Here is a 23,722-nt window from a genome sequence, read left to right as displayed (position 1 = left end):
GCACTACCTCGCAGAGACTCGAAATTCCGTCCCCGGTAGTGAGCAGTCTTAATTTACGAGTCGACTCACCCACCGTATCACTATGGACCAAGCGGCCGCGCAACCGCGAAAATGCCCGGGCTTGAATTGCGAAAATGATGCCTCTTCGCTACAATGCCCCAAGTGCAAAGAGATGGACGTGGACAGCTTCTTCTGCTCACAGGATTGCTTCAAGCGGAGCTGGGTAGGCTGACCTCTGGTCTTTTGTGAGGAAAAGACTACAGTCCCTCAAGAGCGCAGAGAATGCTAATCCGCAACACGCCCAGGCTGAACACAAGGCCCTCCACAAGAGTACGAATCCCTTGCGCAATTTCGTCGCTCCCAAGGTCGTGTCTAAAGTTGATCCAGAAACCGGCCACTTCAACCCATACCCCACATATCCTTTTACCGGCCCGTTAAGACCGGTCTACCCTCTGTCGCCGAAGCGGGTGGTTCCCAAGTCGATACCGCATCCCGAGTGGTCGGAGGACGGGATTCCGCGATATCCGTATGTGCGGAAAAACAACATCCAGGCTTTGGATGAGAAGGGCATCGCGGGCATGCGGAAGGTCTGCAGGCTAGCGAGAGAGGTGCTCGATATTGCCGCTACCGCTGCAAAGCCTGGCGTGACGACGGATTATATTGACGAAGTTGTTCACAATGCGTGTTTGGAACGGAATGTATGTTGAGAATTCTCAGCCCCGCTACATTCTACCCCGGCTGACCGCATGCGATGCCAGTCATATCCTTCCCCATTAAACTACAATCACTTCCCCAAGTCGGTCTGCACATCCCCCAATGAAGTCATCTGCCACGGCATACCCGACCAGCGGGTCCTGCAAGACGGCGACATCCTCAACATTGACGTGACGCTCTACCACGAAGGCTACCACGGCGATCTGAACGAGACGTACTACATTGGCGACAAGGCCAAGGCCGACCCCGACAATGTCCGCCTCGTCGAGACCACGCGGCAATGCCTAGACAAGGCTATCGAGCACGTCAAGCCGGGCGTCAAGATCGGCGACTTTGGCGACATCATCGAAAAGCACGCCAAATCGCAGAATCTCAGCGTCGTCAAGACGTACTGTGGCCACGGCATCAATTCACTGTTCCATTGCGCGCCCAACGTCCCGCACTATGCCAAAAACAAGGCCGTCGGCAAATGTAAGCCCGGAATGACTTTCACCATCGAGCCCATGATCTGCCTGGGTAGTTACAAGGATAAGACCTGGCCGGATGATTGGACGGCCGTGACGTCAGATGGAAGCCGCTCCGCGCAGTTTGAACATACCTTGTTGGTCACCGAGGAGGGCGTCGAGGTCTTGACGGCCCGGTTACCCACCTCGCCGGGCGGGCCTGTGCCCATGCCTAGGGCAGAGGGGACGAATGGAGAAGTGAATGGAGATAGTGCCAAGGCGTGAGCTGTGGTGGACGCAGAGGTAGAGGTAGAGGTAGACAATTGTGAGGTTTGTTCGTTCTGTTAGCGGCATGAGCGCCTGCATCAACAGCACTTAGTACGGAGACATTGGGTACATTCCATTGCATCACGTGATAAGGCTTGCCGAAGCAGGGGCCGGCTGTCTGTCTATGAGAGGAGGCATCATAAAGCACGAATCAACAATGGGTACCGTCGATATGGAGTAAGAACACTACAGACATAGATGTCACGAGATGTCCAAATGATCTGTTTCTCCCAAGTCCTTGCGGATGTGAGTTCAAAGGTCTTCGCCTTCGCCTTTCGTCCACGCTTCGGTTTTCAAGACAGAATCCACTATGTGCTTTATGGTCACCTCAAGCGTGCGTCTACGCATCTGCAGGCTTCCAGAATCTCAGGACGGGACCGCCGGCAGCTTTCTCCACGGCGGAATGATTGTGTATACTCAGTCCATGCTCCACACTGTATTAGCAGGCATATCGACGTGATGTAGGTTGTCTAGGCTCCGTGCACCAACACAGGTCGAGTGAAATAGTGGAAAGGGTGATCAATTTGGCAATGCATTTAAATGTCAATGTGAATGTGAACCATAAAGTGGAAGCGAAAGGGAAGACACCTGCGTTTCCGATACACGCGGTGTATGGGATACGCGAATTGGAGGGCATAGCTGTTACATAGCCCTCCCCGCACTCCTTTGTGCCGCCAGCCTCCCTTATCTCTTCCTAAACTGGCTGGCGAATCTGCCGGGCGTCGGCGTGCGCGTCCCTGTGGTGGAACTTCCCACACCGTTGTGTTGTCTGGTCTTTTCTTCTTCACCATTGCGTTGTCTTGCCTTTTCTTCCTCCCCATTCGCACCTCCCTCCCTACCAGATCCATCCAGTTGACTCTGTCTCTGACTCCGTCTCTCGGCCTTGCGCCTCCCAGTACAGCAGCACACGCCACAGCACGTGCCGACCTGCATGAGAAAGCCGACCAGGTTCAGCCCCGTGGCGATCCACATGAACGCAAACATCGGCCGGCCCAGCCGTGCGTGGATGTTCAAGTCCGCAGCGCCTTGAAATTGGTTGCGGAAGATGACGAACATGACCGTGGCAATGACGCTCGCTGCCGCGGTCAATAGTAAAGCCCCGAAGGTCAGGATCGTGATGGGCAACTGCCGCAGAAAGATGCGTTTCGTCCGGTGCTGCCAGCGCGGGTGCTTGGAGAAGCCCATCGGCGCGAAGAACACGCACAGGAAGGTGAGGCACACGCCGACGATGAAGCACGCGAACATCCACGCCGAGGCCAGCCTCACGAGGTCAAGCACGTCGACGACGTCGCTTGGCAGCGTTATCGACGCGCCCGCGAGGAGCTCGTTCAGGATGATTTCCACGGGGTTGAACCAGTAGAGCGTCTCGGTCGGGGAGCAGTGCGTGATGCCCTCTCCATTGTATCCCTCGCAGAAATTCCAGAGCCCGACCTGGTAGAAATCGTGCAGGCCTATCGATTGGGCGATGCTGTTGATGAAGACCGCGTACGGGACGGACGCGGGGATGATGTTTGCGAGCTCGATCCGCAGGAAGTATGTGCTCCTGATGACGGCGTTGTTGTTGATGTTGCCTATGAGGATGAGGATGAGGAAGACTGTCGCAAGGGTGTAGATTGTTATGGTGAAGACGCGGAGGCCGGTCGGTGGTGGTTTGGAATATCCCAATCCAGCGCCGTTGATGTCCTTCTCCTTGTTCGACAACGAGGCCTCTGCGTGAGGCTGTTTCGACTTCGAGCGCCCGAAGATGGCCATCTTGATTGTTGGGGAAGAAGAGGACTGTCGATTTTTTCTGCACGGATCGACGAGGTCTGCGTTACTGGTTGCCCGCGAACTCAACCCGGGAACTGCAAACGCAGGCACAGTCTTTCAGGTGTCTGCGATGTTCATATCCGTCCTCTACACATCGAAATGGCTACAGCTCAGACAGCTAAAGCAAGCCAGAACGGAACCGGAAATATTGGAAAAATTCGTGAAGATAATTCAGTTTGAGCACAAATAAATGCGTCACTATGTGCAAGGATGTGGATGAACCTAGGAGGAATCTAGGGAGGACGTGGGCCTTGCAAGACGGGACGTCCGGGCGAGGGGTACTCGTAAGACTTCTCCGTACACAGTACTGGTATCCATATTGAGCTCCTGCTCAGCCTTTGGGCTCCATATCGGCCTCCCTATCAATAAACTTGCACAGCACAAACAAGAGCGTTGCGAGACAGGCAAGACCGAGTTGAGGTGGCTTGGGCGTATAGTGGGTGCCAATGACATAATGTGGCAGCCTTGTCTCCACTGAGTGGGGAGATCATTACAGACTAACCATTCTGAGGAAAGCGCAATTTAGGTTGGCACGAATCGAACAGAGAAGCTCTTCCGATCGACGCGGTGCCGATACACAGGCCACGAGGACCCAAGACAGACCCAGTCCTCGTACGAGGTACTGTGGTACTGTGTACTGTGCACACAGTACGAGTAGTTTCTTGTCACATCTCAACCGCGTGCTGAAGCTGGACGAGGCTGCGCAAACCGGGTCTTGCCACGTCGTTCTAACAGGCCTGAGAACAAGAGCAATGTCAACTCCATGAGGTCTTCATGTTCCTCCGCGGCGAGGCTCAGGTGCCAGTAGACAGGACTTTGCAGGTCAGAACCCTGTCGTTCAGCTGAAAGTTTTCGGTAAAGGCCCCGCCCAGGCCATCCACGCGTCATCGGCGTCGTTTCCCCTGTCAAGGATTTTGGTACACTCCGCCAGTGACATGCCATGTTCACATGTGTTCGGAAGTGTCTTGCGTTGTTACGACGATCGAGAAACTCTGTATTTGTCCAGTCCTCCATTGCCTGATTATTCCTGAATACCGTCAATCAGCGCTGAGCTTCTAGAAGTTGTCTACCTGTTAGCGGACATCCTCTAGTAGACAATCGGCTTCAGTCTTCGCTGTCTCTGGCTAATGGTCGGGTCTGATCTCTTGCCGTGGGAGTGCCTCCAACATGCAACTGATTGTATGCCTTTTCATCACTGCACTTGTGCTGGGAGCGTATGCTCAATCCGATGAGGAGACATCCAGCGGAACATTGGAGACCACACAGTTACCAACGGCTACGGGCGCAGACTATGCCACCTCCGGAACAACATACGCAGATGAGTCGAGGACGATAACCATCACGGCGAGCACCGACTATGCCACCGTCACAGACATTTCTAGCATCTTTGCGACCGATAACGGGACCGCATCATCAACGACCAGGTCGGGTAACGGTACGACCACGTCAAGTCCAACCGAGACTATATTGGTTGGCAGTGCAAAGACGACCACCTCTCTGAACGGCACAGCGACAACAAACGGCACGGCTTCAGGCACATCAACCTCTGCGCAACCTACCAATACAGTCCCATGCAATGGCCATCCCGCACTCTGCAACCGGAAGTTTAGCAATATAACCCATGTTGGGGCTCATAACAGCCCTTTCATCCGGCCCGGTAATCTCGCCGCGAACCAGATGCTGGACGTCGAGACCCAGCTTAACGACGGCGTTCGAATGCGTAGGTGGCAGCCATTAAACAGCCCAAGGCCCTGCGGTTACTAACAGTGAACTACAGTACAATTCCAGACACACCTCCAGAACGGAACAATGCACCTCTGCCACACATCGTGTGACCTGCTCGATGTCGGGACACTAGAAGACTACCTCACCACCGTTGCCAAGTGGCTCCGCGCGCATCCGTACGACGTTGTCGCCATTCTCATGGGCAACTACGATGTCGTTACGCCGGCGAACTACACCGCCCCCGTAGTCAATTCGGGCCTCATTGACTTTGTCTACACGCCTCCTACACAGCCCATGCCGCTCGACAGCTGGCCGACTCTCGCGGAAATGATCTTCCGCAATCAGCGCGCCGTCGTCATGCTGGACTACGAGGCAAACCAGACGGCCATCCCGTGGCTTCTTGACGAATTCTCGCAAATGTGGGAGACGCTGTTCTCGCCTACGGATCGGGATTTTCCATGCACGGCACAACGGCCACCGGATCAGGCACGCAATGTCCGCCAGCAGAGGATGTACATGGCCAACCATAACTTGAACCTTCAAGTCGCTGTGGCGGGAATCAGCATTGACGTGCCATTCTTTCCAGTCCTCAATGAGACCAATGCGGTCGAAGGGTACGGCTCCGCGGGCTGGGCGGTGGCTAACTGCACCACGATGTGGGATCGTCCGCCGACATTCTTGCTTGTGGACTACTACAACATTGGCAGTTTCAATGGGAGTGTCTTCCAGGTTGCTGCCGATGCCAATGGCGTCAATTATGATCGAGCAAGTTGTTGTGGCACGGCGGGCACGACGAACGGTGGAATTGCTGTCAAGGATGTTGCGCGGCTGAAATGGTATATTCTGCTATGGGCTTCCACCTCTTGGGTATTACTTTCATAACGGCACTTGTGAAGCGCTTCGATTTGATATTGAAACGCTTTGCGATCGGGGAGATGGTGATACTACCATGTTGGATGAAAGTTTGTCTGGAATTGCATAGCGAAGGTATTCCATCTGGAGTAAAATGATACAGTACTTGCACGAAAGTGGGATTGCTACGTACACCCAACGTGGTACATGTGTATTCCGGTATTCTTCGGCATTGTAGACGAAAGTTCCAGCAGTGGTTGTTGCCTTGTCGAACGCCTCGCTGCAAAATGCATCGTGGCCGGCGCGAGGCCACCGCGGCAGTGCAAGCACGATCATCAAATCATCGCTCAGTTCTTTCTTGGGGCGGTAGGAACCAATTCGTGTGGCGGCGTTGGGCGGCATTTGAGTGGTCGAGGCGCGTCCTCGTGTATCGCTCAGCCTCCAGCGACCTCTCATGTTCCGGTCTGCAGCTGAAACACTCTTCATATGTAGGCTTCATATCCTCCTTGCCGGGAGGAAGAGCATCATGTCTCTAGCAATTTGCACCTCATGGTTGAGCCAACCGCCGCACTCACTGTTGGCAAGCCGGTCATCGAATATGGCTTCCGGCTCGCCTCAGCCTCTGCTGAAGCGCGCGAAGCAAAGAGATATCTGGAGCAATTCGAGCGTGAACTCCTCGATCTCTGTGACCTCGCAGAATCTACATGGCCCTACCTGAGCAACGGGGACAGGTACAGGGTACAGCAAGTCATCTGCGATGCGAAAGACTCTATCGCCGCCGTGGCGGATGCCAACCAGCAGAGCCTGAAGGACTTGGAAAGAGCTGGGACACTGAGGATTTATACAAGAGTGAGGTGGACTCTCAAAGACAACGATGCGATCAAGCTCTATATGCCTAGGGTGCAGATGAGCTATGTCTCGCTTTCTCGTTGCATTGGCACGCTTGAAGCTGTTACAAGGGAGACTAGGGCCACCCCTCTGCGGCGTGACGGGGAAAGCATTACGGATGGTGACATGCCGCGTTTCGCAGACGATCGTAGTAAGCGCAAGCAGCGCGTGACGATACGGTCTCGAGGGTCAACAAGTGGGCGCGCGCCGAACTTTACTGCCCAAAGACCGTCGACTGCTGCTGGAGCTCAGACGCCCAGCACCTCGAAGCAGAGACTCGTCGTTGCCGTCGATTTTGGGATGACCTATACGGGTATGCTCTACCAAGGAATCATTGGAAGTTACTGCTAACAGCTCCTGTAGGCGTGTCATGGGCATGTGATGAACATCAACCACCACAGCCGCTGTACAAAGACTGGCCGGGTTCGAAGGCCGGCGAAGTACACTACAAAATCCCGACCCTCCTGGTGTATGACATAATGAACCACGGGCGGCAGAGGCGTAGTTATTCGATGATCGAAAAACTCTCCTCTTGGGGCTTACTCGCACTCGAAGACGGTGAAAGATACTCTCCGAACAAGATGAATCGGGAATTTTTCAAGCTATTCCTGGACGACCGTGTGCTTTTGAGCCAACGTCCGGAACATATTGATGGCATCACTCACGACGATGTCCAGCGGTGGTTTCGAGACTACCTGGGCGAGCTTTATCAACATATCGAGTCCTCCTTCGAGAGCTCGAGACCCGAGCTATGGCAGGGAAGGGTACGCTTTGTGTTCAGTGTGCCCACTGCTTGGGACCCAGAGGTGGTTGCCTGCTTCAAGAATGTCATCAGCAAAGCTGGGTTCGCTGATGGCAGATTCCAAGGCCATACGGCTGAGGTCACTTTGACCGATGCGCAGGCGGCAGCCGTCGAGACGGTGCGCGAACGGAGATCTGCTCTCAAGCAAGGCGAAATTATCCTTGTGTGTGATGCCGGAGGTGGCACGACGGATATCACACTCCTCGAGGTTGCGTCCGCCCAGGACGAACCCCTGCAGCTCGACCAACTCGACCGAGTGAACGGTGTAGTCGCTGGCGCGGCCTTTATTGACACGGACTTCGCAGAGTATGTGGCACAGAAGCTCGAGATAATCAACAATCACTGTCCAGGCCTAATTTCCGACATTCGAACGGTCGCGGAGATGATGGCAGCGAGTCGAAAATTCCAGTTAAACAAGTGGAGTCTCTCCGCAGCCAGCAAAAGATTGAACGTGCCCTTCAAAGTTCCCATTGAGGGGCTTACGCGGGGCTTCTCCCACAAGGCCGCCGACGTGGAGCGAGGATGTCTCATATTCGACCCGGAGCGTATGGCGGCTCTCTTTGACAAACGCCTGGAACAGATCTACAAGATTTTGGATAGGCAATTCCAGAGCATGGAACAGTTGGAGCGCACCAAGGGCCGCTCTGTGCGTCATATCGTGCTGACAGGTGGTTTGGGAAGCAATCTCTATGTCAAAGAAAAGCTCGAGGAGAGATATTGCAACAGCTCCCGCGTGTGCCTAAGAGGCATGACGGTCCTCACGGCGAGCGAGCCCCAGCAGGCGGTGGCTAGGGGTCTTGTCGTCAACGAAATGTCCTGGATACACAGAGAGTCACAACCACAAGTGCTCCGGAAATGGATCAGTCGCTACAGCTATGGCTTCATCGGCAAGCAGTTATTCGATCCAAACAAGCATCTTTATCAGGACAAGCTGGACTCGAAAAACGAGATAGCCCGGGTCACCGGAAAGGTTTGGGCGGTGAATCAGATCATATGGATGATCAAAAAGGGCCAGAAGCTGACACCTAACGATATCATGAGTGTGCCAGTGACGCGCATCATTGATCCCACCAAGGTCAGCAGAAGAAGACGTCTAAGATTCGACATAGTCGTGTCGGACATGGATGGCGATCTGCCGCATAGCACCTCGCAGCCTGGCTCGGAGAGATTCTGCACCATTGAGGCAGACATGTACAAGTATATCGACGACTTTGATGAGAAGAAAAGGTCCTGGTATGAAAGAGGCAAGACTCACCTGGAAGCAGAATACGAACTTCGGGTCAATATCGGCCCAGCTGATGTCACTTTCGAATTGTGGTACAAGGATGAGAAGCTCGCAGAACAGAAAGACCTTCACGTGGCCTGGGGGGATGGCAACTCACTGGACATGTCCCGCCGAACGTGACCGTCCCTGGACGGCGGCCAGATCCGAGCACACAACGAGTTGCAACCTTTAGGACTACCTCAAAATCTGGCATCATGGCGACTGGACCGCAGGCCATGGCAGCGGCAAGCGTACGGGACTCGAAGGTCTCAAGACGCCATGATCTCGCCGATTCTTGCCTTTCTTCGGCCGTCGATAACTGTGCACCGTCGCCAGTGGACCTCTGTCAACCCATTCCAAACCTCTGATATTCGAACGCTAGCGGTCCTGGATCCAACCTTGCCAAGTGCGCTGCCAGTCTTACTTCTTGGCACACCATTGTCGGTTTCATATCATGGTCTCTATGCACCACGATCGCAACCACGCGGAGTTGCAATCTGTGTCTCCCCATCTGGGTCACCTAGCGGTGGTCCGTATCCGCTGCTGTCGGAATGACGCCATCAGGCTGGTGGCTTCGAAGAGTTGTCGAAAAAGAACGAAGGTCCTGCGTGAGAATTCCGGAGCAGGTAGTACAGGGTTCGTGTTGTCTGTTTCTTGTCCCGAACCTGTATGGACAATCCTTGCACAGAGCTCGCTGCACGCCCAAATCTCCATCTCAGAGGAGTGTCATGCCATCATGGTCGTCGACCAATACCACCGCTCATGAAAGGACCATACCTCTCATGTGGGTTCAAGAAGACCCCTAGTGGTGCACGTGAGAAAAATCGCGAGAGAAGTCGAAGTCGGTACGATGGGCTCGTCGATCCGGTCGCCGTCTCGAGTAAAAGGGGTCGCTTCCTCCTGCGTATCCGCTACGATTCCAGTTCGGTGGCATCGGTGCTCGAGGTGGCACACGTGCAGAGGACCTGCCGTGTTGCCAATCGAAAGTGTCGTCGTGCCGGCGTCGAGAAGGGCGATAGGAGTCATAAGTGCTGCGGCCGTATGGAGCTCGGTGTCGATCAAATGTGTAGTCGGTGTCGCACGGAATGTATTGGGGACGGTCACCACCACTTCACCAACGAGACTCTTAGAGGCTACTGCCGGGACGGAGCTCGGAGTATCCGGACTGTGTGTTGCCCATGTTTGGGATGGAGTATGCGGAAAAGGCTTTGTTGATACGTGGTGTCCTCGGGTTGTGCGCCGGTTGCGGTCGTCCTTCGATCTCTGGGATCGAGTGGAGTCTTTGATGGGTGATCCTGGGACGTTCATGAGGGCGAGAAAGTGCTTGTTCATCGTTGATTCCGCATAAGATATATAGGCGCAGCAGATGGGCAGTGACACGCGAAGGCAGTCTGAGTGAGCACCAAACTGACTGCCTGTGCCATTGTCGTGAATAGATGGTGATGTTGTCCAAGCAGTATTCTTGACCATCAGGGGCAGCTCGACCTATCCCAACTGCAGTATCACCGCCCAAATGGTCGAGTGAAGGACACCAGGCCCCTTCGTCAGAAGAAGAATCATTCGGTTCCTAGCTATGGCCCTCGTGAAGACGCTCTCGTGAGTGAGAAGAAGTGAATAACGACTGCTTCAGCCTCCGTCCCTGCCATCACACACGACATGATCTCGAGAACTGGCCACTTCCATCTGACTCCAGGAATGGCAGCTCGAGTTGATGCGTCAGGGACAAGAAAGACCGTGGCAAGACTGACTGGGGATTGCAGAACAGTCGACCGAAGGACATAGCTAGACTACCGTAGAATGCGAGCATGAGAACGGACAGGAGAAGTATGTAGCTTCATATGCTCTTCTGGCTCTCGGCTCTGTTTGGACGATACTAAGTACTTCGTACTCCTGTTCGCGTTGTATGAGCCATGCTTTATCCATGGGCACCTGTGCCTACCCATGACTTCTGGCTTGGAATCTGCTGGTTACAAGCCATTTGGAGCATCTGTGGTGGCAGGGGGCACCCACAGTACCTCAGTGTGCTTATGTACCACCTGAGTTGCTGGGTTGCACCTGGTGCTTGACACCAGTGGTGCCTTTGATACCCAGACACTGGTATTTACGTCTAGACTTGCGATCAATCAGTCAACACTAGACAGTAGACAACGGTGGCCTCTCACCCGGCTCACCCTGACTCTCGCGAGCCGGAGGGGTGTACAGGGCGGCATCACACTAAGCCGGATGCAGTGTGAGCCGCGAGCAGTTGAACAAACACTTGGCTGCTCCAACGGAGCAACGAGGCAACTTGCGAGGTGTAATTACCATGTTCGCGTCCCTGACTTTCCGACCATGGCTTGACTACATTGACCAGGCTGGCCACCGTCTAGATTGGGGAAGAATTGATGGAGACCACAACAAGAACCTGCAGACGTGTGTCCGAAGAGCTGGTTGCCGTCCGCCGTCCGCCGGCACAAAGGACTCACTGGATGAAGGTACGAAGCGTTCGAGGAGGTTGCATGACGACAAAAGGTCTCGACATCAACGATGCTGCTAGAAGCACACCAGCTCGGGTGTCGTGAGGCCTTCGAGAACATATACCTGGTAGTCAGGCGTCTCCCCGAGACCCCTTCAAAATCTCGACATGTCCTCCAATGAGTTGCAAGAAGACCCCCAGCCCCGCGATGCCGTCAGCACACTTTCAGCCACTGCGTCCACGCATAGGAGCGTGCATCTGCACTGACCAGTGATGAGCTGGCGCTGACCTCGCGTGAGTCTCTTTCTCTTGATTTCTCAGCGTGATGAGAACTCAGGAGGCCGAGGCATTGAATTCGAAGAACCAAATCCAAGCCGGCGCTCAACACATTGCAGGCGGTATTACCAGATATGTCATCCAGAATGCCGGATCCTGCGCAGCGTAACCAAAACCTCAGAGAGCCTGATCCCCGTCAACATTGAAGCACTATGACCCCCACAATGCGACGATACATTCGGACAGGGCCACCAGATGACATGGGCAATGGCTTCTGCTCAGTTTGCAACTCCATCGACTTCGGCGAGATAGCAGCTATTGACGTGGCCGGACCCGAACCTTATGACAGAAGTGAATTTGGTCTTCGTGGATACAGAACCGTGTTCGATCTCTCGACACTAGGACAGGATCCAACGTCTGGATGCCCAATGTGTGCCTTGTTCTGCTTGGCCCGAGACTACGTCTATGGTGGAAAAAGGACTACAGGCCTGAGTCTAGTGCGAAGGGCATCTGCTTATGCCCTGCCCGTGGACTTGGCACTCGTAGGCAAATACGAAGATGGCACAGGACATTGGGATGCTTACCCGTACAGACTGACCTTTTGGCCGTCTTCGGAGTCGACCACACCCAGACTGACATGCGGGAACTTCAAAGTGAAATACGAATGGATTTTGTCTCAAATACAGGTGTGTGTGGACCAACATAATCACACCTCGCCAGACGAAACCATACCAAACCTACTCCTCATCGATTGTCGCAATCTGAAAGTTATTGATGCACCCAGAAAGCCTGAATATCTTGCGCTCAGCTACGTCTGGGGTCGCGACCATCCTGCCGGTACAAACGACCCGCAACCGCTCAACATTGACGGCTTCGGCGGCGTGGTAACATGGACAATTGCAGACGCAATCCGGCTAACTCAGGGCTTAGGAAAGCGCTATCTTTGGGTGGACTATTATTGCATCCGGCAGAATCAACCGGACCACGTGAAACAGCAGTTGCAACTGATGGGGCAAATCTTTGCTGGTGCTTGGGCTACGATTGTCGCGCTTGGGAGCAACAACAGAGTTCCCTTGCCTGGTGTGTCGGTCGATCGACGAGCTCCATCGTTCACGACGGTTCCCTCTGGCGGCGTGATTCTTATGGATCACGACACCCAATATCATTACAGGATTGAACAGAGTGCATGGAATACGCGAGCTTGGTGTTATCAAGAGAAAGTCATCTCCACCCGACGGATCTACTGCTGCGACAACGAAGTTCTTATTGACTGTGCCAAGGCAATGGTGCCTGAAACACTGGGACTTGGTGACGGCCAGTTGCGTCTGAGGAACTATAAAGACTTACGCCCAGATTTCCCTTCGGCAGTGGACGACTACAGTAGAAGGAAATTGACCAACCAGATGGACGCCATCGATGCCTTTCGGGGTTACCTTGCGACAATCGATCAAAGGACCTATTGGGGCGTACCGATCCATTGCCCGTCTGAGTCTGCATCCCACGACGAAACTGAAGAGACGGGATTTTGCGTGGGCCTTCTGTGGCACCATGTGACATCGAGCATGAATCGCCAGGAGGCGAGGAGTAAAGCCGCCGAACTCCAGCCTCCGGTCCAGGATGATAAATTCCCTTCCTGGACGTGGGTTTCTTGCCGCTGGCGTGTTCACCCTTTCGCGATCTTTAGGGACTCCGACAAATATCATTTCGTCCGACATTGCGATATTTTTGTGGAATCTAGCTTGGGTCAGCCCATACGGTGTTCTGATCTATTCATGCCGCACAGCGAAGACTCTTCGATGGTGGCCGAGCAATCAAAGTACCTCCAACTTCAAGCTCCCTTGTTATCATACAGACTGCTGGATCCAAAGCGAGCTTCAAAATACAGCGACTACAAGCTGATGCCGTGGTTACACCTTTGCAGCCTTGACTTGGCCATTTTTCAAGATATTGGAAAGTTCAGAAGAATATGCTTCTATCCCGACTTTGGACGCATCGGCTCTCAGACCCTTGCATCCTTCCCGGAGACGGGCAAAGCGCTTTTCATTGCAACAATCAGGAACGGTGGACGGTCCACCTGGGAGGACAGCTTCTGTTTCCTCGCTTTGGAGAAGAAGCAAGATCACTGGCGAAGAGTCGGCATCATCATCGCCCTCGCGTATGAGTATCATTCGATCGTGTTCAAACAGGATACCAAAGGTCACGTTGATCACACAAGAGATCTGAAGGTCATCCGTGCGTGCGAGTCACAGGCCGCTGCGATCGAGGAAGGTCTGGAAGACTTGTGGTTGGAGGCAGAAGCGGCTAGACAGTTCGCGCTGTCCAAAATCGAGGCGGTCTCCAAGGAGGCGCTGGCTGAGATTCACCAACTTCCATTGGATACTATCCGGTTGGGCTAAGGTGGACCATGAGCCTTGTCTTCCTTTCCACATTGCTGACGGCTACTACTTCGCAATGGCTGAAGACACTCGCGAGAGGTAAGTATCCTCCAGTAAAGGGATCTGGCAACAGACAAGTCCGACGTTCCCTAGAAGAAACTTGGTGGGCAGCGAGGCCAATCAAGCCATGTTGAGGCTGACAACGTGCAGATATTAATGACTGGCGCTCGACGGTGGCAGTGATCAGCAAGAGCAGCATCTCATCCATTGGGGCCGTGTGCGTCTTCTCGTGCCAGGATGCAAAACGTCCACCCAATGAATTCGAATATGCTCGGCAAGCAAATCAGCATGGGAACCCACTACGACAGTCTCAATTTGCTTCATTTGATCTACCCTTACCAGCCTTCCTTCCAGCATCCTGCTTTCGCCAGGCGAAACACCAAATTCGCGCCTCCAGCACTGACAGCATCCGGGTCGAACAGGTCCTTCCCGGCGACAACGCCTTCAGCACCCGCAATCTTCGTACCACTCACACTGAATAACGCCTCTTTCAATGTGCCGACATCGAAGCTGGGGAGGCCATCCCCTTCATACCCGCAATGACTGCCAACGCAACTTAACAAGCTACGCAGGACCAGAGTACGGGATACATGTCAGCTCCGCATCCTACGCAGGCCTAAATAACGACAAAATCGACGGGCCAATTCGAGAACAGCAAATCGAGAAGCGGGCTCGAGCAATGTCTCATCAGTACCCGAGTACGGAGTAATTGCTGACCTCGTTCCAGCACTCCGACGCTAAGGCTGAGGAACTCGCCGTGGGGACCTTCGTGATCTCGAGGGTCTACTTCGTTTTGAGGCGCACGGAGATAGCATCGAAGCCGTGGCGTAGGCAGCATAGCACGTGTATACTATTCTTGCGGACGTACCCAGTAGTGCGCGATTAGCAATGTAGCTACAGTATCTACGGCACTATTCCAAAGCTATTCGGCAAACTGCAGCATGCGGTAGTCCGTGCAAGGTGATATCTGATGCTCCTCCCCTCCGGGGATGGCAATCGCACTTTTGTAACTCCATTGAGTCATTGCCACCTCATCGGCCGTGTTGCCATCGTCGCATTTTTCATATGAGTAGAAGTCCCAGTCCCTCCAGTCTAATTAGGTAGACTCAATGACCAGGCCCATCTGCTTATGTACCTCACTTGATCCTCCCATCCCTGACCATCTCCCTCATGACCCGGATCGTCTCTTCCACAGCCATCTTCGCGACTTGCGTCTCCTTGCGTCTCTTCTCCTCCAACTCCTTCTGCGCCCCCTCACACTCCGGATGCAGCCACTCAAACGTATACGTCATGTACAGGTCGACCCCTTCCTCGCCCGCGCCCTGCGAAATCACATTCTGCACCTTCGACCCGTCGGGCTGGTGGAACTCGACCTTCATGGGCTTGAAAGCCACGCACGTCTCCCGCACCCTCCGGTTGCCGTCGCGAAAGACGACCTCGCGCACAGTGACGGGACGGCCTTGGTCGTCCTGTGACTCGGAGATGATGTCCGTGGAGAGCAGGGCGCCGCCGACGAAGTCTTGGCCGGCGCGGATCTTCAGTTCCAGACCGCGCCAGATTTGTGCGGTTGAGAGTTTGGGTGATGCGGAGGGAGGGTTGATGGGTGCGGTGTAGGCGAGGTTGTTGGAGGGTGTTGGCTTCGTCATGGTGCGACCAGGATTGGGAGGGGAACTCGTTTTCGGTCGGGTCGAAGAGGCGGAAAATGGGTTGCGAGTCTGTTGGATGTTTGATCAGAATGAGGTGCCGCTGTTTCACTGACGTGTGCTGTGTTCTGTGGACCGCAAGATATATTCTTGTTCGACAGAAGCGTGGGGCTGCGATGAGGCGTCAACATCGATGGGCACCATGGAGGGGCATTTCACCGTCGGCCAGGCGCGAGAGGGCGCCCCTCTTAACGCCGAACCGCCGCGTTTTCCGCCGTGTCACTTGCCGCTTATGTACCGCTCGCTCACCTGTCCATCACCTGTTCACCCCTGCGCAGCTGCGCGACTGTGGTACTGTTGTACTCCGATCAGTCCTACCATTGTTGTTCGAGCTTACCAAAGCCATGGACGCGAGTTTCTGATGGACTGAAATCTGCGCGTGTCTTGCTTTGCAATGGTTTGATCTTCAGCCAGTCATTGCTGGTGGATGGGGAGAATAGTGAAGAAATCATTATTTCGAAATCAACACAGGCGGCGCGGGAACAGTATTGCGGTGTGCACAGTATGCCTCTACGAGTATTCTACCCTTATCTTCCACTCGCGTCTGATCAGGCCTCCATTGCCAATGAGATATCCGATGCTGGCCGCAAGGTTGCTTCTGAACTGGCGAATCTGAGGCCAACCTCTGGGTCGGATCTGAGGATGCAGCGGAGTCATCAACCCGGCCGCGCTCGGTCATGGATATCCGAGGACGCTGGAACCAATCTGAGAGCTTCCAGAAGGCTTCGCTGCCTGGATCTGCCTGGGCGTTCATGTCAGCAACACCTCGACTGTACGCCCAGGCCAATCACACAGCCGGTTGCGGCCTTAGTCAGGCACCCCGGAGCGACATGGGGAAAGTACCACAGACGTCAGAAACTCCATGCACGTATTCGGTAAAGAAGGTGTTGGCGTCGCATTCGAGTACATACATATACTTTCCCGCCCCGCATTGGAGCTTGCATCCTCGACGACCTGTCTATTTTCGAGAAATATGTACGAGATACCGCCCGACATGAGTGCAACAGCGGCGACAGCGAATCTCCCCATCATGGAGAAACAAAAGAAGACACGAAAGACTCACCACAAAGTCAGAACGGGCTGCATAACGTGCAAGTAAGTTGAGGGATCTGGAAGGGCGCATGTCCTGCGTTACTCATGGCTATGTAGGATTAGAAGAAAGAAGTGCGACGAGGAAAAGCCGTCCTGTTAGTTCTCCGACTCACCTTCGACCCTTTCCGCCTTTGACACAATCATACTGTTCTGTCGAGCTTGGCAGAAGCTAACGAGATCCGAAATCTTCAGGTCGCCGTTGTACCAGTACTGGTCGGAAATGCGATGGATACGGCCCTCAACCTACCCTCGAGACGTCCACTTCGGAAGGATCCTCACCTACAATCTCCGAACCTGGCGCAAAACGCGTCAAAATCTCCGCTAACAAGGTCGCCATCCCTGCGGCAACAAAGTCCAGGAGCCCTTCGTCTAGCGACAAAATCTATCCCCTACTCTCCAACCTCCGATTCGACACAGACAACGATTTCTACTGCTTCGACTTCTTCCGTTCGAGGACAGGTCCCGAGTTTGCGGCGTATTTCGACAGCTCGGTATGGCGCACGTACATTGTACGAGCATGCTTTCAGCATCCCACCGTCGCCGCTGCGGCAGCAGCAGTGGGTGCTGTCCATCGACGGTTCGAGCTGGGCATCTCCCGCGAAGCGTTCGAGTACTGCGACATCGCAGACAAGTTATACCAGAAGGCGTTGCGCAAATTGTCAGATGACATGGTTTCGCACCCGAATGCCGCAGAAATCAACATGATCGTGATGAAGTTGTTCAGCATATTCGAGACCTTCCAGGGCAACTACGATGCGGCACAACTGCACATGACGAACGCCCTGAAAGGGCTCTTGAACCGAAGGATGCGCACAACCTACAAAGACACGCAGTACCGTGCCGTGGACATCAGCTACGAAAGCCTACGGCGGCTGTTTCTAAAACTCGAGCTAGAATCCGTCCGTTTATTTGGCGGGCTAGCCACGACTCTCAGCGACCCAGAAGCTTCCTTCCAGGAGGCATATCTGACGCCGCTCTCGCAAACCGACGACTATCAGTCAGACATCCCCGATCCCAATCCGTACAACATCCCCACCGCATTTTCCTCCCTCTCGCAAGCCCGTGACGTGCTCTTCACCGAAGCGAAATGGATCTGGCACACGTGGTCGCTCCTCGAAGAAGGCTCCCTGATGGGTGTCGGGTGGAAACGGCACCAGATCCACATTGTGCGCCTCCTGCGCTGGAGCATGGCCTACGCAGAGTACAGCAAGAGCGAAGCCTCGCTGCGGGCGAACCATTCAGAACGGCACCCGGCCCAACTGCTCAAAGCCTACCGCGAAGCCGCATACCTCCTACTCCTCACCCAAATGGCATTCCACTCGCCCGACACGGGCGCCGTGATCGTCCCGCTCTGCGACCCGCCCGAGACATGCGACTGCCACCGCAGCTGCCGCACGTACGCGGAGCGCAAGGAGGCCCTGAACGCGCACTTTGCCCGCCTGCTGATCCTCAGCGAGAGCATCTTCAACCGCTCCAGCTTCTTCGCCTACGACGACCACTCGATGAGCGTGGACAGCGGGATCGGCCCGCCGCTGTACTTGGGCGCCACGCGCTGTCGGTCCACAAAGGTCCGCCACCAGGTCACCTCGCTGCTCAGCAAGAGCGAGATCCAGCACCACGTCTGGGACACGCTGGGCGTGTATACCATTGCCGAGAAGCTGTCGTCGATCGAAGAGCACGCCGTCACGGCGTGTGGGGCCGTGTCGGAGCAGCTGGAGCCCAAGTGGGTGGACATTACGTTCTTCTTGGACGAGAGGCGGGTCTTGCTCCGGTATTGTCACGCGGATAGGGAGGGCCAGGGCGGACGCGTCCGAGGCACAGGGTTATGGACCGGGGAGGATCGATGGAATGAGAGCGGAACGGGCGGCTTGGTCTGGACGCAGGAGTGGGTGTCTTTCTAAATGTTTGGACGGAGGACGGAAGACGAAGGCATTGGTGTCCGATTCGCGGAGAGTCTGGGTATCAACATCGGTCCTAAAAGGGAATCGAAGTGGTGGAACGGCGAGTCCACGAACAGCGAGAGGCCTGTAATATGTATGCCCTCACGACCAATACGCGTTAAAACAGAATCATGGGTTGGAACAGCGTCCAGCATGAGGCTTACAATGTACACCACCTTTGAGCCACGTGTGGATGTACACTGTACTCTACCCTATCTGCTGATGGAAGGACTCCAGCCTTGTCTTTACCATCACCGTTACCACAATCACCATCTGTCAGATGAGACGTATGGAAGCTGCTGGAGATTGAGGAAGGCTATGGCAGAGGGAACAGTGACTATATACACAATCAAGTCACGTGTCAGTCACGTCCTGGTCACGTGATACAACGAGGTGGCTGGAGCATGCCTATGCTTCTGCTCCAACACCATCACCGTCGCCCTCTCAAACTCCAGGATCAGCTCTGAGCCGTCGTCGTCGCTGCTGTCGTCCTTCTCGTTGTGAATCGCCTCAGCACAAGCTCGGGGTCTCATCATCCCCAAACGATCGTCACCCGCTGCAGAAAGTGATCATGCCCCTCTTCCTCCCTAACTCGACTGCCTTGCTTCACCCTCCAACCATGCCAAATACTGTGAGGAGTCAATACCAAGCAACCGCATCACGACGGTCCTGAGAAAATCTACCTCCCACCAGACATCCCCGAGATCTGGATCGTCCGTTACATTGGCCTCATTGGACGCTCGTTCGGCCATCTTCCCCTTCTGCTGCTCGTGGCTCCGCGCTGCCTCTTGTAACTGCTGGTGCTGTGGTGTTGGGCTTGGAGCTTGGCTTCTGCGCCCACGAGCGTTGCGTTCTTCTGATTCGGCGGTTTCCGTGTGCATTCTGTGACGAGGCGATGAGAAGCCATGTGGAGGGACGTACAGCCTAGGTGGGTGGAGTGGAGATGTTGAGGACGTCGAACTGGGTTGGTCGGTATGTCTGGTGCCGTAGATGCCTCGAGCTAATGGCATGCGAGAGAACGACCAGGATGAAGGTCCACCCGTGGTTGAAGGAGATGATGCCTTGTGTGTTCTAGCAACTGTGATCGAATTTGGACTACTCGGCGTAGTGGGCAGGAGTGTCGTTGGTGCCGGCGGATCAAAGGGTCTGTGGTGTCCTCGGTCCCTTGCGTGGGTCATCGCTCTGCGTCCGTCGTGTTGACGTGCCTGTCTTCGACCACGAACGGCACATGATGCCAACAATGAGGGCGAAAGTTGTAGACCTCTCGCTTGACGAGCGTGCTGCTGCTGTTCATCAAGCGCTCCTCGCGGCCAGGGAGGGTCAAGAACACGGTCATGAGTCTCTTGGCTTCTCTGCTTCGTCGCGCCTTTATTCCATCTCTTATTCACATTCGACGGCTGCTGGGGCACTGCCTGCGAGCCCGTAGCGATGGTGTCGTCAATGGCTTCCTTAGCCTTCGCGACGGCCTGGTCCCGTAGTTCTTCCATGCGTTTCCGATTGTGTCGTGCTGTTTGTATTTGAAGGTCCCTGCGTATGATGTTTGCGTTAGACTCCTCCCAGAGATCCAGAGGTGGAGTATCGACATCCTTAAGTATTTGTGCATATCCACTAACGGGGTGTTCCTCTGTTCCTTCTATTGTTTGGTGGCAATAGACTTCCATGGTAGAACCAGAGGGTTCGGACTCATCAAAGTCGTCAAGATATGTCGACGGAGTTGGCGATTTCTTGTTTCCACCACCTCTAATCTTGACGTACGGTGTGTAGGTCATGGGACCAAGTCCCAACCAATACGGCAGTAGTGACATGGTTTCGTGCTGTTTCGTTCACTTGGTGACAGTGGTTGCAGTGATCGAGCCACCGATGCCGTTGCAGGTTAGCAAGCAGTATTTAACCAGTTGGTTTCGTTTGATGCAATCAACCGTGCTGCGAAGGGCTGCTTTGCTCCTCGTCGGTTTAAACGGTGGGCTGGTCAAGGCCGCTGTGTTCTACCTCTGGAGGCAGGTCTGATCTCCGACGAACCACCTCGTGTGCCATCAGCAGAGTGTGGAACATACTCGTAGATCTCTACCGCCCATATCTGCGACGGCCGTCGGTGGTGCACTGGGGCTCCTGATGCCTCGCACCGCCCGCAATATCTAGTCGAGTCGTTATTGCTCGCTGCTCAACTCAGTCCCAAGCTTCACCCCAGTCATCGTCGTTGACGGAAGGTTCTTTGGGCTTGGAAACCTCTTTCTTGATCTCTTTCTTGGCAGTCACAGGAGCTGTGGGTTTGGTGTTTGTGACGGTCGGTCTCTTGGAGCCGGCGCTTGTAGCTTCAACACCAGCCGACACGCTTCTCGCAGGAGCGACCGGACGAACGTTTAAACTGGAGACTGCGGTAGTTGGCTTGGCTAGACCTTTCGGCAGTGCTTTTTGTGACTTCGCCTTTGATTGCGCTGCCAGCCACCCAGCAAAGTCCGGCTCACCACCATCATCGAAAGCAGGGGCGGGCTCAGGTGTTGACGTTTTTGTGGCAGAAGATGCGTCGAAGAAGCTATCTCCTTCATCGTCCATGGTGCCCCATGCGTCCAGAGTGTCACCTTCCTCTTCCCAAGCGTCTTCGGCCTGATCTGGAGGTGGTATTGGTGTGCTTGTTGTTTGCAAAGTCGGCACTCTCGAGGAAGTTGTGGTCGATTTCTCGCGGATGACATTGATTGTCGGGGTTGTTCGTCCGGATGTTGGCAATGATTGTGTTTGAAGCAGAGGAGCTCCGTTTGCGGTCGCTGCAGGGGCCATCTCTCCTTTCGCGCCGGCCATCTTGTTTGTGAATGAAGAAATTGCCCAGCCCGCCCAAGTTGTATCGCTCTGGTTGCCTATTCTTGCAGGAGCAGCGGAGGCGGCACTGTTGGTTCCTGGTCCTTGTTCCGGCGGCAAAACAGTCTCAGGCAAGGTTGCCGCATACTTGCGGACCTTGCTTAGGTAGGTGTCTACGCTTTTGTTCGCCTGATCGCGGACCAACTTCTCCTTGTCCACCAAGCTGACACAGATCGCGGGTAAGAGCTTGGTGGCGCAATCATCATCACTGAAGACGTCAATGGTTGCACTCAGCGCCTGCAAAGCTGCACTCCGGGCGTGCACGAAAGGGTCTCTAAGTGACCGTCCGAAAGCTGCGATCAATACCTTGGATCTTGAACTGACGCCGAGGTTTCTGGCAATCTTCCCCAAGCAGATCGTGGTGTTAGTCCGAATCCCAGGTTGTTCGTCATTTGCGGTTTTGGCGAGTAACCGTAAAAGTTCTCCGTTGATAACGCGATCTGATAGCTTGGATATCACGGAAAGAACGGCTTTCACTGTCTGCTCTCGCACCACCGGAGCGCCATCAGTAAAGCCGCCAGTCATCGCAGGCCATATTTTGCCATTCACATCCTTCTGTGGTATGCGATCTATCATGAGCGGTAAGTTGTCGAGTAAGCATACCCTCATGGCTCGATCGGGACTGTTAAACAAGCGGATGATGACAGGCCCAAGCCGTGATTCGAACTCGTCGTCGGACATTTTGAGGCCGATCTTCATGATGGCACTGAAGACACTGGGGCCTCCGCCACCGAATTCGACTGACTTCAGCAGCTCCGGTAGGATCTTTATCTTGAAAAAGTCTTCTGGAAAGTCATCTGTAAGACTCTCAAGCTCCCTGCAACCGCATCAGCTACAAGATCCAAGATGTGACCATGGCACTTACCCGAGGAACTCGTTCCTTTCCTGTTCATTCTTCAGGCCCAAGCTGTCTGCTCCTTCTGTGATATGAATGAGAGGGGTCTCGAAGAAACCTCCAGCCTTCTTCCCTAGGTCGACGAACTGTCCAGCATTCGACCTCAACTTGGGGTTGGCATTGATGAGCCGCCTGTAACTCTGCACCATGTTGGCAGGTATACTCCTGGGCTGTCCCAGCTGATCGTTTCCCATGAAACTCCCGTTGAACGCCTCGAAGATCAGCACGCCGAGCCCGTACGCATCCGGCGCTCCCAGCGGGTTCTTCTTGATAGCGGACCAGCCGCCATTGACTACCTCGGGAGGCGCATATCGATTCGAGTCTGGTAGCAGGCTTCCATAGTTGTAAATTATGGCTTCGTCCTCATTCATTGAGCTGAGCACTTCAAACCCTCCCAACTTCCACTCTCCGCTCTCACTTGTGAATATTGACGACACCCGTACAGCTCCGTGCACTGAAGAGGCATCATTGTTGATGAACTTGAGCGTAGAAGACACACTGTACAAGCCCCATTTTATGGTCTCCTCGCTCAAACTCTTGCGCCGGACATGCCACCCGAGAGGAGTGACCTTTTCCGTGATGATGTATATGTTCGTCTCGTTCTCGATCACGTCGATGACACGTATGACGCCCGGGTGTCGCAAGGTTCGCAGTTTCCGGGCTGCATTCTTCGCTAGGGGCAAGCGAGACTTGTTTTGATTGATGTCGAAGTTGAACACACAGCAGGCGGAGCCGTCGTCCTGGACTCATGTCAATCAAGGACCAGCTTGCCGAGCTGACTCTCGCCGCACCTTCTTGATGCCATTGTGCACCGTCCATATGGAATCCCCGATGTCGATTCTATCTCCGATGGTAACAGGGAAGGAGCTGGACTTGGCGATGGCAGAAGCGACAGCAGACTTAAGAAAGTCCATCGACGTTGACAGAGCTGCACTATTGACCGCAACAGGCGCCTTCCTCGGAGGGTAGACTGTTGGTAAATTTCATGTGAAACTGTCCTCAATTGCGGGCCATTTGACGCCGCAGAGGCCATGCAGGCGCATGCGCAGGCGGACACGGACACGGACACGCGCCTGGAATTTCCCCGCGCCCGTTACATTGCCATTCAACCACCTTGCACGCCAGGAAGTAACAGCAAACACGCCTTGCGGAGTACATAGAGTACAGTACTTGTCCGGAGACATTCCTCCCAATAACCTTGAGTAGCTACAATATGGCAGACCGACCACCTGCCCGGAGAGGCTTCTCC

The 23,722-nt window shown here is 54.4% G+C and overlaps 8 protein-coding genes across 8 annotated transcripts; 5 read left to right on the top strand and 3 right to left on the bottom strand.

The window, feature by feature from the left end:
* Positions 1-82: 82 nt before the first annotated feature.
* A1O7_01289 (methionyl aminopeptidase) lies at positions 83-1,442 on the top strand (the record flags this gene model as incomplete). The annotated part of the gene is made up of 3 exons (XM_007755327.1): positions 83-223; positions 306-698; positions 759-1,442. The coding sequence occupies 3 exons, from the start codon at positions 83-85 to the stop codon at positions 1,440-1,442; spliced, it is 1,218 nt and encodes a 405-aa protein (XP_007753517.1).
* Positions 1,443-2,168: 726 nt separating this feature from the next.
* Positions 2,169-3,236, bottom strand: A1O7_01288 (uncharacterized protein; the record flags this gene model as incomplete). Its single annotated transcript, XM_007755326.1, has 1 exon — positions 2,169-3,236. One exon carries the CDS (start codon positions 3,234-3,236, stop codon positions 2,169-2,171), a length of 1,068 nt encoding a protein of 355 aa, XP_007753516.1.
* Positions 3,237-4,460: 1,224 nt separating this feature from the next.
* On the top strand, positions 4,461-5,900 carry A1O7_01287 (uncharacterized protein; the record flags this gene model as incomplete). Its single annotated transcript, XM_007755325.1, has 2 exons — positions 4,461-5,013; positions 5,071-5,900. 2 exons carry the CDS (start codon positions 4,461-4,463, stop codon positions 5,898-5,900), a joined length of 1,383 nt encoding a protein of 460 aa, XP_007753515.1.
* Positions 5,901-6,419: 519 nt separating this feature from the next.
* On the top strand, positions 6,420-8,965 carry A1O7_01286 (uncharacterized protein; the record flags this gene model as incomplete). The annotated part of the gene is made up of 2 exons (XM_007755324.1): positions 6,420-7,071; positions 7,122-8,965. The coding sequence occupies 2 exons, from the start codon at positions 6,420-6,422 to the stop codon at positions 8,963-8,965; spliced, it is 2,496 nt and encodes an 831-aa protein (XP_007753514.1).
* Positions 8,966-11,779: 2,814 nt separating this feature from the next.
* A1O7_01285 (uncharacterized protein) lies at positions 11,780-13,951 on the top strand (the record flags this gene model as incomplete). The annotated part of the gene is made up of 1 exon (XM_007755323.1): positions 11,780-13,951. The coding sequence occupies one exon, from the start codon at positions 11,780-11,782 to the stop codon at positions 13,949-13,951; it is 2,172 nt and encodes a 723-aa protein (XP_007753513.1).
* A 1,175-nt stretch (positions 13,952-15,126) lies between these two features.
* Positions 15,127-15,636, bottom strand: A1O7_01284 (uncharacterized protein; the record flags this gene model as incomplete). Its single annotated transcript, XM_007755322.1, has 1 exon — positions 15,127-15,636. One exon carries the CDS (start codon positions 15,634-15,636, stop codon positions 15,127-15,129), a length of 510 nt encoding a protein of 169 aa, XP_007753512.1.
* A 1,051-nt stretch (positions 15,637-16,687) lies between these two features.
* On the top strand, positions 16,688-18,686 carry A1O7_01283 (uncharacterized protein; the record flags this gene model as incomplete). The annotated part of the gene is made up of 3 exons (XM_007755321.1): positions 16,688-16,788; positions 16,843-16,880; positions 16,978-18,686. The coding sequence occupies 3 exons, from the start codon at positions 16,688-16,690 to the stop codon at positions 18,684-18,686; spliced, it is 1,848 nt and encodes a 615-aa protein (XP_007753511.1).
* Positions 18,687-20,891: 2,205 nt separating this feature from the next.
* A1O7_01282 (SCY1 protein kinase) lies at positions 20,892-23,387 on the bottom strand (the record flags this gene model as incomplete). The annotated part of the gene is made up of 3 exons (XM_007755320.1): positions 20,892-22,395; positions 22,444-23,213; positions 23,265-23,387. 3 exons carry the CDS (start codon positions 23,385-23,387, stop codon positions 20,892-20,894), a joined length of 2,397 nt encoding a protein of 798 aa, XP_007753510.1.
* Between the last annotated feature and the right edge of the window lie 335 nt (positions 23,388-23,722).

Source organism: Cladophialophora yegresii (genome assembly GCF_000585515.1).
Source record: "Cladophialophora yegresii CBS 114405 chromosome Unknown aczIN-supercont1.1, whole genome shotgun sequence".
In the NCBI taxonomy this organism is placed as follows: Eukaryota; Fungi; Ascomycota; class Eurotiomycetes; order Chaetothyriales; family Herpotrichiellaceae; genus Cladophialophora; species Cladophialophora yegresii.
Note: the sequence above shows the minus strand (reverse complement) of the source record. Positions and strands in the feature narration are given on the sequence as shown.